Source organism: Papaver somniferum, chromosome 7 (assembly GCF_003573695.1).
Source record: "Papaver somniferum cultivar HN1 chromosome 7, ASM357369v1, whole genome shotgun sequence".
NCBI classification, from domain to species: Eukaryota; Viridiplantae; Streptophyta; class Magnoliopsida; order Ranunculales; family Papaveraceae; genus Papaver; species Papaver somniferum.
In genome coordinates this window covers 268101349-268115190 of record NC_039364.1, presented here as the reverse complement: position 1 = coordinate 268115190, position 13842 = coordinate 268101349, and the positions used below count along the sequence as shown (strand labels likewise).

The 13842-nt window shown below is 35.6% G+C and overlaps 1 protein-coding gene and 1 long non-coding RNA gene across 2 annotated transcripts; both read left to right on the top strand.

Moving 5' to 3' along the window:
- The first annotated feature begins 470 nt into the window (after nucleotides 1-470).
- LOC113293793 lies at nucleotides 471-6140 on the top strand. The gene is made up of 6 exons (XR_003332575.1): nucleotides 471-738; nucleotides 831-878; nucleotides 1637-1723; nucleotides 1816-1874; nucleotides 5583-5953; nucleotides 6054-6140. It is a non-coding gene; the product is annotated as an uncharacterized LOC113293793 (long non-coding RNA).
- Nucleotides 6141-9769: 3629 nt separating this feature from the next.
- Nucleotides 9770-13233, top strand: LOC113300379. The gene is made up of 7 exons (XM_026549601.1): nucleotides 9770-10622; nucleotides 10756-10842; nucleotides 10958-11308; nucleotides 11676-11843; nucleotides 11973-12026; nucleotides 12566-12712; nucleotides 12832-13233. Exons 1-7 carry the CDS (start codon nucleotides 10371-10373, stop codon nucleotides 13207-13209), a joined length of 1437 nt encoding a protein of 478 aa, XP_026405386.1. The 5' UTR covers nucleotides 9770-10370; the 3' UTR covers nucleotides 13210-13233.
- Nucleotides 13234-13842: the final 609 nt, after the last annotated feature.

Here is a 13842-nt window from a genome sequence, read left to right as displayed (position 1 = left end):
TATACCATAAATAAGTGGAGTAATAGATTAGTATTATCATAAGAAATATGTAAAATTTGATAGCCATATTTATATTCATTAGGTAGGTGTTTTAAAATGCTTTCTAATGATACAAAGTTTACGAAAATCCGTTGTATAGTTTGAGAGATAAATCATTTCTAAATTTACTAGTAAATTTTAACTAGGTCATCTAGTTAGGGACGGAGGGAGTATTTTTTGTCTCCACAAGTCACAATGACTCTTTACAAATCTCTTTTTTTTGTCTCTACAAATCACAAAGACTCCCTAAAATATTCTCAGAGAATCCCTAAAAGTATCTAGATTTTCAGAGAATCTCTGGGCGTCATTCAAATTAAAAATCTACGGAAATCCCTGGTATTTGTGGGCTACGAGCAAGTCTTCCATTTGATTACCATAAATAGACCATGGTCCATGACGAGCCAACGCGGTGCAACTTATATAAAACATAGCGAGCACGTAGAGGAAAAAATACTAACCGAGCTCTCCTCTCCTCTCCTCTGTTCCCAAAAATGGCGACAAACACAATGACAATCTTCTCAACCTCAACCTCAATTTCTTGTTCATCGTTCTTCCTATGCTCTTCTCCTCTAAATACTTCTCTTCTTCTTGGTTCACAACCGACTCCCTTCAAATCCACAAAATCTCACTTCAATTTGAGATTAAATCGATTCAGAAATCCTTCTACTGTTCCTGTTGTAAAAGCACAAGCCACCCCAGGTATTGGATCTTTATTCTTTTGTTGAATTAAACTGTGGGTTTGTCTTATTTTGATGATTCGTATGGTGGGTTGTTATCAAATTACATTCCAGACTCCAGATTTTACAAGATTGAGAAAGAGATTTGCACAGGTTTCATCGGTAAGACAAATTCAACTTAATTTTTTAATTTATAAAGTAGAAAATTCATGACATTAGAAGAAGCACAATGCATTTCATATTTTTGCACATGCATTTTGATGGATTGCAACAAATATTTGTGGTGTAGTAAGTATGTTGAAAGGATTGTGTACCGTGAGTTTTTTTTTTTTTGATCGGTTGTTTGTGTACCGTGAGTTAAATGAGGTACATGTGAAAAGCTTAGTGATAGAGTTGTGTTTTGGGGTTTAGGGAGAATAGAACTTTGAGCTAGCACTATGGTATGGAAGTCTTTCATATCTATGGTTTATTCCATTGAATAGCAACTACTATTGGTTGTTTTTCACCATGGAAGAAACACTCGCGCGACAATGTATAGGAAGCAATTCCTTCTAGCCAAAGACTGTCTAGATGGGTATTTATGTCTGAATTCATCAGTTCTTATATCCCATCAGGATGAAAGCTCTGTACGATGGTCTAGGCATCCTCAGAACTTTACTGAGTATATCCAATTCCAAGGTGAAAAATAGCCATAGTGTTTGCTATAACAAGGATACTACATTGAGTCATTTGATCAAAATTGTTTTTCTTGCACAAAAACTTATAATCTGAAGCGTAGTTGGTTACTGCTACATTTGCAATAGTGAATTTTGTACTTTTCTTTCGTAACTTACTATAAGTAGTGATGAAAATGTGTTTCGAAATTTATAACTGTAGTTCAAGTTAACATTCAAAATTTGTTTCTTTTGTGATAAATGAAGGTTGTGCTGAAAATGGAAATTCTCGGTGTTGCAATTTCTGACTTGCGAGATTTGGTGCCCAGAGTGGGTCAATAGAGAGACATGCTGGTAATTTATCTTGTTCAAGACTTCATGAACACTTAGCTCAGCAACTTGTTTGGTGTTTATGTATTATTTATTTATCTTTGGCCATTCCATAGGTTCTGAAGACAACTTCGTAGCAAAAGTTAAGCCGGAGCCTGTAGTCAGCAAAGAACAGGTAATTTTTATTTCCAAATAAAGAAAAATCAGATAAAAAGAACTGAAGTCATGAATGCTGTGGAAATATATGTATGTTGCCTTTGTAAGTGTTAAAAGAGCCAACACTCGAAGTTGAAATCATAATAAGAAGATATTGACTCTTGACTGACTAAGAAGATCTTGGTTATTGACTGTCTGTAATCGTGAAGTTATTTCCCCTAAACATACACCCACTAAGACAGTATTCCACTACTAATTAAAGAATCTTGTATCACGTTTATATATAGGACTGGGTCCATGTTTCAGTTGTATGCTTCCTTCTTGGTCTGTGAAATGACTAATATCTAGAAAACTAATAGCATTTCCTATATTTGCGCAATTTCACTGTGGTTTGATTAATATTTTATTATGCATGTTGATGAATATTTGTGCTAGTTAGTATTGTAAAACCCCTCTTTTCTTTTTACAGTATAAATTAGTTGGATATTCCTTTTGTGGGCTGGATGGATTGTTTTAGGTATCTGTATACTTAACCCGTTAACCCATTTAATTGGTTATCCAGAACGGGTGTTAGGACCCACATTTTTTAGAATTTAATTACCGCATATAAATTAAAATTAGGGCTTCCTTTTGATATGAAACCTAAAAGAGACAGAAAGAACAGGGTACGAGAATTAGCGGGATGAGGAAGGGAGATGAGTAGAGGCTAAAAGTTGATTGAGGTTGGAGGAACATGTAGGTTTTCTATCCCTTATGACGATTATAGCTTAATCTAATGGAATTGAAGGATTTTTTCTTGGCAACAGAGTTTTGAGTTTTGTTTTGTCGAATCAGTGATGCCAGTAAGCCTTGATTTTGCATTTTCGGAACTGTTTCAAGATCTTCTGTGTTACTGATTGAATCAAAGCATTGACGTGGGGTATACAACTTGCATGGTATTGTTCTTTTATTAGGCTGGCATTTAAACTCATATTTCCAGTAGATCTAGGTAGGGACTGTTGATTTTTTCACTTGTAGTATATCATACGGATTAGTTCCAAACTGACATGAATGCGTAGGATCGCCTATATATCTATCCCAAATCGAATATAAGAGAGGGAGTTAAACATCCCTGTTATAGTGTCTGGTGATCTGATAGCTAGTTAATTCAATATTGGGAAAATGTGTGGCTTTGTCTTTGGTTGGATTTGCTTGGCTTGTTGTGCTTGGTTGATAGTACTGTACAGGGTGCTTGAATTCTCCAAATCTTATTCCAAGGGAAATCTATGCAGTCATTATTGTCTTGATCCTGATTGACTAGAAAGTTAACATTTTTGGCCGTGAATTTTCCCGAGTGATGGTGCCTCCATCTAATGAAGTCTTGCTCTTGTTTCCTTGGATTAATAGCTTGGATTTTTCCCCTATCCTCTGGGAAAAAGAATTGGTTTAGCTTTTCTTGATCCCATTTATTCTGATCTGCTATTAGCTCTTGAACTCTTGGTGGTGTCTGATCTTGAGGGTTGGGTACTTTATGGATTATATCTGCGTTAGGAACCCATCTATCTTCCCAAATTTTCACCAAAGCTCCGTTTTTTACTTGCCAAACAAAATTACCTTTTATTAGCTCTAAACCTTTTTGTATGCTGGTCCAAATCCAAGACAGATTCGATGTTCTCGACTTTTCTAGAGGGTGCGAGTTTGGGAAATATTTTGCTTTTAAGAGTTTGACCCACAATTAGTCTTGTTCGGTTACCAATCTATTGGGAAGTTTAGTGAGAAGAGCTAAATTGAAATGATGGGGTTTTTTAATTCCTAAACCACCTTGGGATATGGGCTTGCATATACTTTTCCAAACTTTTATAAATCCTCCTTTTCTTTTTTGCCCATCTTTTATCCACCAGAAATTTCTCTGAATTATGTCGAGTTGATCAAGAATTTCTTTTGGTAGTGCAAGAACTTGTATTTGATAAGTTGGGTATGATTGAAAGATAGATTTTATCAAGACAGTCCTACCGCTTGAGACAATAGTTTTGATTTCCAACTTTGTAAGGTAGAATAATATCGTTGTAGAAGAGGATCAAAATTGGCTTTTCGATTCTTATCAAAGAAAAGCGGGGTACCCAGGTATCTATCGTTTTTGGTCATCGGCGGGACTTTTAAGATTTTTGCTATAATCTTCCCATGTTTCAGATGGGCTGAAGTAAACGCTGGATTTTTGAAGATTAACCATCTGGCATGTGATGTTCCCAAATAATTGTAAGATCTCCAAAAGACTTTTCGCTTCCCCCAGATCCACTTTTGTAATAAATTAAAAGCAGTCATCCGCGAAGAAAAAGTGGGATATATTGGGAGCATTTTTGCTGATTTGAAATCCAGTGATTCTTTTGTCTTCAATAGCTTTTTCGAGGAGTTTAGATAGAATTTCCATGCATATTAGGAAAAAGGTACGGTGATAATGGATCACTTTGTCTTAAACCTCTCGAAGTGTTGAAAGTGGGTCCCGGGGAACCGTTTAGAAGAATTGAAAAAGAAGTTGTCGATATGCATTGCAGAATGAGTTTTGTCCAGATTTCCGAGAAGCCAAAAGCTAAGAGGACTTTCTCAATAAAAGTCCATTCAACCCTATCGAAAGCTTTTGATAGCTCTAGTTTTAACGCCAGGAATCCCTTCTTTTTTTTTTCTTGGAGATTTTCATCGAGTGGATAAGTTCATGAGCAATGATGATGTAATCTCTGATTTGTCGACCAGGGAGAAACGCTGATTGATTGGGGGAGATTATTTTATCGAGAATGGGCTTTAGTCTATTAGCTAATATTTTTGAAATAATTTTATAAATGGTATTAATCAGGTTAATAGGTCTGAAATCTCCCGGCGTTTGGGGTGTGGAAACTTTTGGGATGAGGGTTATGAAGGAATGATTAAAATCTTTGTCAAGAACTCCCAATATAAAGAATTCTTGGACTGAGTCAATGATATCTTTTTCCAGTATGTCCCAGTTGGCTTTAAAGAAACCTGGTTGGAAGCCATCCGGGCATGAGCCCCCCAATGGTTATATTAGATAGGGTATGTCAGATGTGAAAACTACAGGGAGACCCATTCTCCCTGATGTTTCTACTGTGAAACTCACGCTCCCAAAACTACAGGCGCGCACCCAAATTCTGGAAGAAAATTATTCTCAAACCCAAAATATATAAAAATCATGTTTTTCCGAGATTTCCAATTCAATAAAACTACTTCTCCTCCTTCTAAAACCCTAAAAACATCGAGATTTCTGAGAAACCCTCGGAAAAAATGGCGACTTTGAGTAGAATGATGAATAAAGCCGCATCTTCAGTAATCCCGCTAGCAACCAGAACTCCTTGTAGAAACTACACCTCTTCCATCTTCACTACCCCATTGAAGACCAGCACCGCCATTAAAACTGTCACCGGAAATAGTAATCTATTTAGAACAACTTCAATTCCAACTCATCGTCAGTTCTCTGCTCTAGCTAAGAAGAAACCAGATTTTGATGACACTCTTCTCAGAGTTATTGATTCTGAAATCGTTGATGCTGAGGAGGAAGCTGGAGATTTTGAGGGTTTTTTTTTCTAAATTTGGAAAGTTTGTTTTATGAATTTCTGTAATGGGTTTGTGTTAATTTTGCAATTAGTTACTTTAATTGTGATTTCATAGTAAGAGATTAATTTGGTTGCCCTTGTCTTCATCAATTGAACAAGATTACTGTCTGTATGTGTGTTCTCAATAGGTTGGTGAGGCACCAAGTGAGTTTCCATTCAAGATTGTGGATAATGATGGAGCTGAAACTATTACACTGACTAGGAACTATCAAGGTGAGGAGATCAAAGTCACAGTGTTCAAGCATGATCTCTCTGGTGATTATGAAGAGGGTGATGAGGAAGACCAAGACGACCAGGAAGCAAATCAAGGTGGTGAGGAGGTGGAAGAAGAAGCTGGTTCTCAGCCTGTTGATATGGTTGTAACTGTTACGAAAAAAACCGGTCCAACTTTGGAATTCGATGTTATGGTTGAGGCAGATGAAATTACAATCAACAATTTGGCTGTCAAGAATCCAAATGTTTCGGATGAGGATATTGCTTACGAAGGACCTGAGTTCTCGTAAGTTGAATTTATTTTGAGTTTTAGTTATTATATTTCTTGCTATTGGTTTTTGGAGTTATCTATTGATGTTGGTCTTTTGTTGCGTTTTATTTTGAAGGAGTTTGGATGCGGAACTGCAGGAAGCTTTCCACACATATTTGGAAGTCAGAGGGATTAAACCAAGCATTGCCAATTTCTTACATGACTACATGGTTAAGAAAGAGCATAAGGAATACACTGCGTGGTTAAAGAACTTGAAGAATTTCATTGCCAACTAGATGTTGCTCGAGTTCAAGAGCTTTTGAAGGTTAAATACTCTTGCGCAGGGTTAGGAAAACATATTGTGTGTTCACAAATGAATGTTTTTTCTGGTGTTGGACGATGTTTACTAGAAATTGAGAGACAAATACTGGGGCCCGTTGCTGGTGTTGGTCTGTTTAGTGTCTGCAGATCATGGTCAAATACAGGCTCGAGCTCTGCAGGTTGTGGTGATGTGCAATAGCCGATAGAAGGTGCACTTAGCCGCGTTGCATAATCCGTTAGGAGATTTGGTTAGTGCTGTGGAAGATTTGGTCAAGGCTAAACAACAAGAACATAACCAGCTGCAGCTGCTTGACCGCACCGTTTCCTTGCTAGTTTGTTGTGCGTTTGTGGGATGAGTACAAGGGTTGTTTGCAACGGATGTGGCGTTAATTAGAAACCAGTAGGGTGAGCTAACTTGGGTACCAATTTGTTTCAGCATCGGATAGAGTTTGTTATGACTGCATAACATGTCAAGATCAGATTTGGTTTTTAGTCTGTTGGGTGTTGTTTTAAGTTGTTATGCAGCTATGAAAATGGATGCATAACCTGTTATGCATCTACAAAATTTGTTGCATAACTTGTTATGCAGTCCAGAAAACGGTTGCATAACACGTTATGCATCAACTTTTTCATCACTATCATGCACCTATAATAATATCTGCATAACATGTTATGCAGTCGTGAAAATTGATGCATAACCTGTTATGCATCCGAAAATATGGCTGCATAATGCATTATGCATCGAGAAATTTGTTGCAAAATCTTTTATGCATCGAGAAAATAGATGCATAACCTGTTATGCATCCGAAAATATGTTTGCATAATGCATTATGCATCAATTTTTTATTTACGCACTAAAATCAACCAAAACAATGGATACATAACTTGTTATAGATGCATAACTTGTTACGCAGTCGAGAAAATGGTTGCATAATTCGTTATGCGTCTGCAGAATGTGTTATGCATCTTTTTTGGTGGCTGCATAATGGTTATGTAGTCAGTTTTCGAAATTTTGCCTAAAATGATGATCACCTCCGATTTTTTCGTGAAAAACAAAAATTTAATATTGTTGTTTGTACTCGTTGCGTAGCTCTCTTAAAAAGATTTCCAACGATATAAAATTTGTAAAATTCCAAGGCGCGGATTTTTAGATAGTTATATCCAAGTTGCGTTGCCAATTATACCCCTGAAAAATTAGGCTGCATAACGAGTTATGCCTGAAAAATTAGTATGCATAACGAGTTATGTATTAATTCTTAATAATTTTGGATAATTTTGGGTGTCAGAGAAATAATTATGGGTGTCATGGTATACAAAATTAATTGTGGGCCTGAAAATGAGAATATTTTTTTTTTGGGCTCCCCCTAATTTCCCCATGTCAGATCTCTTCTTTAGTGAGGATTATTTTGTTGGTTATATGATCTTTTTCCATCCAGGAAAAAACAAAAAAACAAACTGATATATGATAGTATTGGATGACAATGAAACTACACAAGCAAAACAATCACAGCCCTTTCTTATTAATTGCAAAACCAACAACACCAACGAAGAGATGTATGGAAATTACTACCAAAGAATAGAAAATCCAAAAGACTCAGAAAAGAATAAAAAAACATCACAGTGAATGAAAAGTACGGGTGCATCAATATTTGAAAGCAAGAGTAGAGTATTTCCTTGTATAACCTGTCAATCTTCAGCGAATACATAAAACAGAACTTGACCTCTAGTCTTATTTTAGGTCAAATATATCCGAAGACTTGACGAAGTTAAAACATGAGAAACACATGCAAACTACGTGCCTTTGATCTCTAATTGCTGCATCTCCTCCTTATATTTTGTATGATAGTACTATGCCAGAGAACAAACCTCAGCAGAAATAAAATCCAACTAGTCAATTCTATTTTCCCAATAAACTTTGCATGGTTTAAGCTCACGTGTGCTGAAGCTTATCAAGTTGAGAAATTCATTTTGATATGACATTATTGTGTGTGCAGTGACTCCCGTTTCGCATATAATAAGAGTTTGTACAGGTATGCTTTTTTATCCTTCTCCATCTGTTAACTGGTCATCTCCATTTCAAGCTAATGCTTAAACACTTGACTTACGTTCTGCTTGTAACATTGTTGAATTCACACTTATGAACTGAATCAATATTTCACCATTTTTGGGCAATGTGGGTGTTACTTGTTTTGAATCAGACATGCTTTAGTTCATAGAGCGGATATAGTAAGTCACTATACACTGTGTACAGGAAGCAAAAACAAATGAAACATCTTGGTTGTAAATCAGTGAAAAACATTCTGGAATTGTCTTGGTTCTTAAGGCCTGCAGGTAAACTAGAAATCGAGCACTTGTGTGTCCTTGGAATATAGAAGAAAAGGATCCATACTCCATAGTATTCATGTCCATCTAATGGGTCTTTTGTAGTTGCTTATTCTGTACAACTTTTGTCACTTTTTTTTTTAAAATTTAAGTTGGTCAAGATTAGAATCATTCACGCTTTATTCAATTATAACTGATCATAACCAGGATATGCAATTGTCGCTACAACTCCAAAAAAAAATCCTAACTCACAACTACCACCACTCTCTCTCACTCACTATCACCACTCCGATTTTTTCCAATAAGGTATGGGTCCTTTTACATGTGCAAGAATCAAGAACGTCATATGTTGTTATTTTTGTCATGTTTCGATATTTCCTTCTACCCTTAAGGCTAACTTATTATACGCGTTTTTAATGTTCCTTCGTGGACATTTTTCGTGTTATATAAGGTTGCTCTTTCCTCCCCTGTTAAGCTAAGTATGTAACTTAGGTATGTTTAGTGCTGGGTAGATGGCAACTTTGGTATGTTGTATGCATTAATTACCCTTAGATTTCAAGTAAATAATTATAGTACCAATATACTTTATATAATAATTAAAGTAATGCTGTATCTATGGTAATTACAATTCATGAGTATCCAGTGCTAACAACGGTGTAATACCCTATACTGGAGTGCTCTTAACACTTCAAATTAGCCTTGAACATAAACCTTAGTGCCAACATAACTATGCATGTGACCCTGAATGACAATGCACATGTCACAACAACTTTACTGGAATGTATAATAAGATATATTATAAAGTTGATATTATAATAAGATATAATATATCAAGTTGATATTATAATAAGATATATTATACTTCAAAAGTTCTGAAGTGTATATTTTAATTGTTCGATCAACTTGGGAGCTACTTAAAGGTGTATTAAAGTTGATATTGTTCATTGACTTAACATGTTAGCTGATCGAAGACTCAAAATCGATGGCTAAAAATCACTCAAATGTAAAACTAAAAGCGACTTAACTATGGAGATAGAGTTATGACTTATATATGAGATAAGACAAACACACCAAGATGTATGGGATCATCATCGTCTTCACCATCACCCTTGGTAATCAAAGAAATATATATTGTACTACTAATTAGTGTAGAAAAAATGAAATTGCATTAAAAGCTAGACAGTAATGAGTTGGCAGATGAATATTGAAGAGGGTGTATTAAAGAGTCCGGTGAGAAGAAAGTAGAGAGAGAGAGGTGTTAGGTCAAAGCTTTCAAGCCACTACTACAACTGCATGGTGCGCTGTTGTTGTTACAGATGATACATCTGGTTCCATAAAAATTGCACAGATGTTGATGTTGAGGAGGATTTTTGATGGTTGTGGTTGAGGAAAGGATTTTGAAAATGAGTAGCCTTTGAGAGTTAGGGTGTGTCCAGAGAGATTAAATATTTTGCACCTAACCTCTTCATCTCTCTCTCTCAATTCTCTCTCTGATAAAAGAGCAATAAAGAGGTTTATACCTCTACACCAAGTATACCAGACCTAACCGTACCAGCTCTTATTTCATGTCATTTTCTTTGGTAGTAATTTCCATATATCTCTTAGTTGGTGTTGTTGGTTTTGCAATTAATAAGAAAGGGCTCTGATTGTTTTGCTTGTGTAGTTTCATTGTCATCCACTACTATCATATATCAGCTTCGATTCATCAACTTCTTACTACTATTACTTTCTTTACCTTTACCTTCCTTTATACCAGTAATGGAGTTTTAGATGACCCAGTTTCTATTCCGGAAGTAACACTGAATGAGAGATGGAAACTTCTTTCTTCTTCTTAATAATAATGAGAAGAAAAAGAGATCAGCAAACCATAAAACCTTCTTCTTATTATTCATCTAGTTTCTCTCATCTTCTTCCTACTTTCTGTATTTGTCTAGTTTTCTTTTCTCAAGTTGTATTAGGGTTAAATTACACAACTTTTAAACCAGCTGTTTCTACTTTAAGACTTGCAAGGATCCAAAGACATTTGGATGATATCAACAAACCTCCTATTAAAACTATTGAGGTATGCACTTTTTAAACAGTTGGTTATTTTTTTCTTGTTTTCTTGACATTTTTCTCTTTTATAGCTAGGTATGTCAACTTGGGTTTCATTATTATTATTTTTTTTTTTACTTTCTTTATATTTTGATTTGTAGAGCCTAGATGGAGATATCATAGATTGTGTTCATAAACGCAAACAACCAGCTTTGGATCATCCTCTTTTGAAGAACCACAAAATCCAGGTATATATACAGGACTACTTGTTATCAAAACCAGATCGAAATGTGTCTCTCTCTTTCAATCTCTAGCTCGTTTCTTACTTTCTTTCTTTTCGGCATGTTGCGTTTGTGTTACTAGAGGGTGCCACCAAAGAGACCAAGATTAAGAGCTGAAAGAAAAGAAGAGTTAATGCGAAGCTTCTTCAACAATAACAAGATCAATGAAAGTGATACTTACGATGGAGAGAACCATAAGGAGAAGGGACGTGCATGGCAAACGTGGCATAGAAGAGGGGAGAATTGTCCAAAAGGAACAGTTCCAATAAGGAGAAGTTCAGTTGCTGATGTTCTGAGAGCTAAATCTTTATATCACTTCGGAAAGAAACAAGCTATTAGTAAATCATCAAAATCAGTTGCTTCGATGCTTAATGTTAATCATAATCAGCATGATGTTGACCCCCCTGATGTAGTTAGTGGCAACGGCCATGAGGTATGTCATATCACCCCATCATTTCCATGCATTATTTTTTTTTAATTTTGTACAAAAAGAAAGAAGTTAGGTTGATCATTCATATTTGTTCACAGTATAATCTACATGTTCATTAGTATAATCTACATGCTTCAAAAAAATAATTCAGAGAGTATGATAAAGAGTAAACTCTAGAATTATATATATGATAAGGAAATGAAGAAACAAAATCTCATTTAGAGACATTGACTACAGAATGTACACATACAGGCAGCATGCGTAGGTTGCATGCATATAATATAATAAATTCAGTTCAGACTTAAAGATATTCTTTTGATTTGTAGTTGTGTGTTTGGGTGTTAATCGTATATATGAATATGTTAAGTAGCATGCAATTGCATACACTGGAACTGAACAAGAACTATATGGAGCTAGAGCTACGATAAATGTGTGGGATCCTGCAATAGAAGTAGTCAATGAATTCAGCCTTTCTCAGATTTGGGTTCTCTCCGGATCTTTTGATTCAGACCTCAACAGCATAGAAGCTGGTTGGCAGGTATCGTAATATTTTTTTTCTATCCCGTTTTACCTTTTCTCATTTCTATTTTATCATATTTTATTTTATATTACTATTACTATTACTATTAAACTCATTTATTTATTAGAAATTGTTCCTTCTAGTCAGGTCAGTCCAGAGCTATACGGGGACAGCAGACCCAGATTATTCACTTACTGGACGGTCAGGATCCTCCCTCATCTCATTCTTTTTTGTCCCTTTATTTTTTTTTTTGATAAACTTTTTTTTTTATTAAGTGATTATTTTTTTGTCCCTATATAATTAAGTGATTTTATATACTATCTCTCTTGCTTTTATTTGTGTGAATTTATGAACCCACTGTATTACAAGTCGTGAGTGGCAAAAACCATTTTTCCGTGTTATACACCTCATGCAAGGGAAATGCAATTTATTTGCATAAAAAAGAAAGCAAATATGTTTGGTCCATTTGTGTTTCCGGAGATGGTCAGACCCATTTCCCACCATGTCCGAAATGTTTGGTCCATTTGTGTTTCCGGAGATGGTGGAGAAGTCTCCATGTTTGGTCCAATTGTGTTTCCTGAGATGGTCAAGAAGTAGGCGCAAATGGGTATTAGTAGCACAGTTACGAAAATATGAACTTCCCTAGAGTCATTAGACAGAATTCGTTGTGGGAGATTATGTAATTGTTTTTTCTTTTTACTAGCTACAAATGAGACTGATTTTCTGTGTTTTTTTTACAGAGTGATGCATATCAAGCAACTGGGTGCTACAATCTTCTGTGCTCGGGATTTGTACAAACAAACAGTAAAATAGCAATTGGAGCTGCAATATCTCCAGTTTCATCATTCGCAGGCAACCAATATGACATTACTGTTCTCATATGGAAGGTTTGTACATGGCCCAATTTTTTTTTTTTGTCTACTTTGTAATTTCATATATATGCTGTTGACTTGATTGCTTAATATCAATGCTATCCTTACACCACTCTGACACTGGAGCTTTGCAGGATCCCAAGTTAGGAAACTGGTGGTTAGGGATAGGGGAAAACACATTAGTCGGTTATTGGCCAGCAGAGCTGTTTACACACTTGGCTGATCACGCAACAATGGTAGAATGGGGTGGTGAAGTGGTGAATACACGTTGGAATGGCGAGCATACGAAAACCCAGATGGGATCAGGTCATTTTGCAGAATCCGGATTCGGCCAGTCCGGCTATTTCCGAAATCTACAGGTTGTTGATTCAGATAATAGCTTAAGTACAGCTGAAAATATCTTAACACTTGCTGAGAATACTAATTGTTACAACATCAAAAGTTCTTATAGTAGTGAATGGGGAACACATTTTTACTTTGGTGGACCAGGAAAGAATCCACAGTGCCAATAACATTAATCAAATTCTGTTTTAGAATCAAGTGTATTATTCTCCTCCTCCATTTTTTTCCCTTTTACTATTCATTCTCTCACTAAAGCATTTCAAGGTCAACGTACGGAACTGAAGTGAGATTTCTTCATTTATTAATTAAAATTAATCTGTCAATTACTATAAAAAAATGTTTTTTTTTTTTTTTTTTTTGAGATTAGACTTTTGGTCTGAAATTCATAACATAATAGGATTTGGAAGAGAAGAATCTTTCCTCAAAGCACGCCCCAAGATAGTGTGGGTTTCTGCTTGTTGATGTTATTGTAATGCATTCCAAGTACATTTATTAATGAGTTTAGTGCAAATTGCAAAGCATTAAAAGGGATTTTCATTTTGAACATGGGTAGCATCGGGGACATCCCACAAACACTTGCTTTAAATAAGCCCTTAGCTTCGGAAAATTCAATATGTTGTACATTTATTGGAAGCAAGTTGATCACCCCTCTATCTACGAATTGAATCTAATGCCTCCTTTTGAGACCTCCCTTAATTAAGAGGAGGTTGGGGGTTTCAACAATTACTCTACTCTTGCTTTCAAATATTGATGCACCCCAACTTTTCATTTATTGTGATGTTTTTTTATTCTTTTCTTAGCCT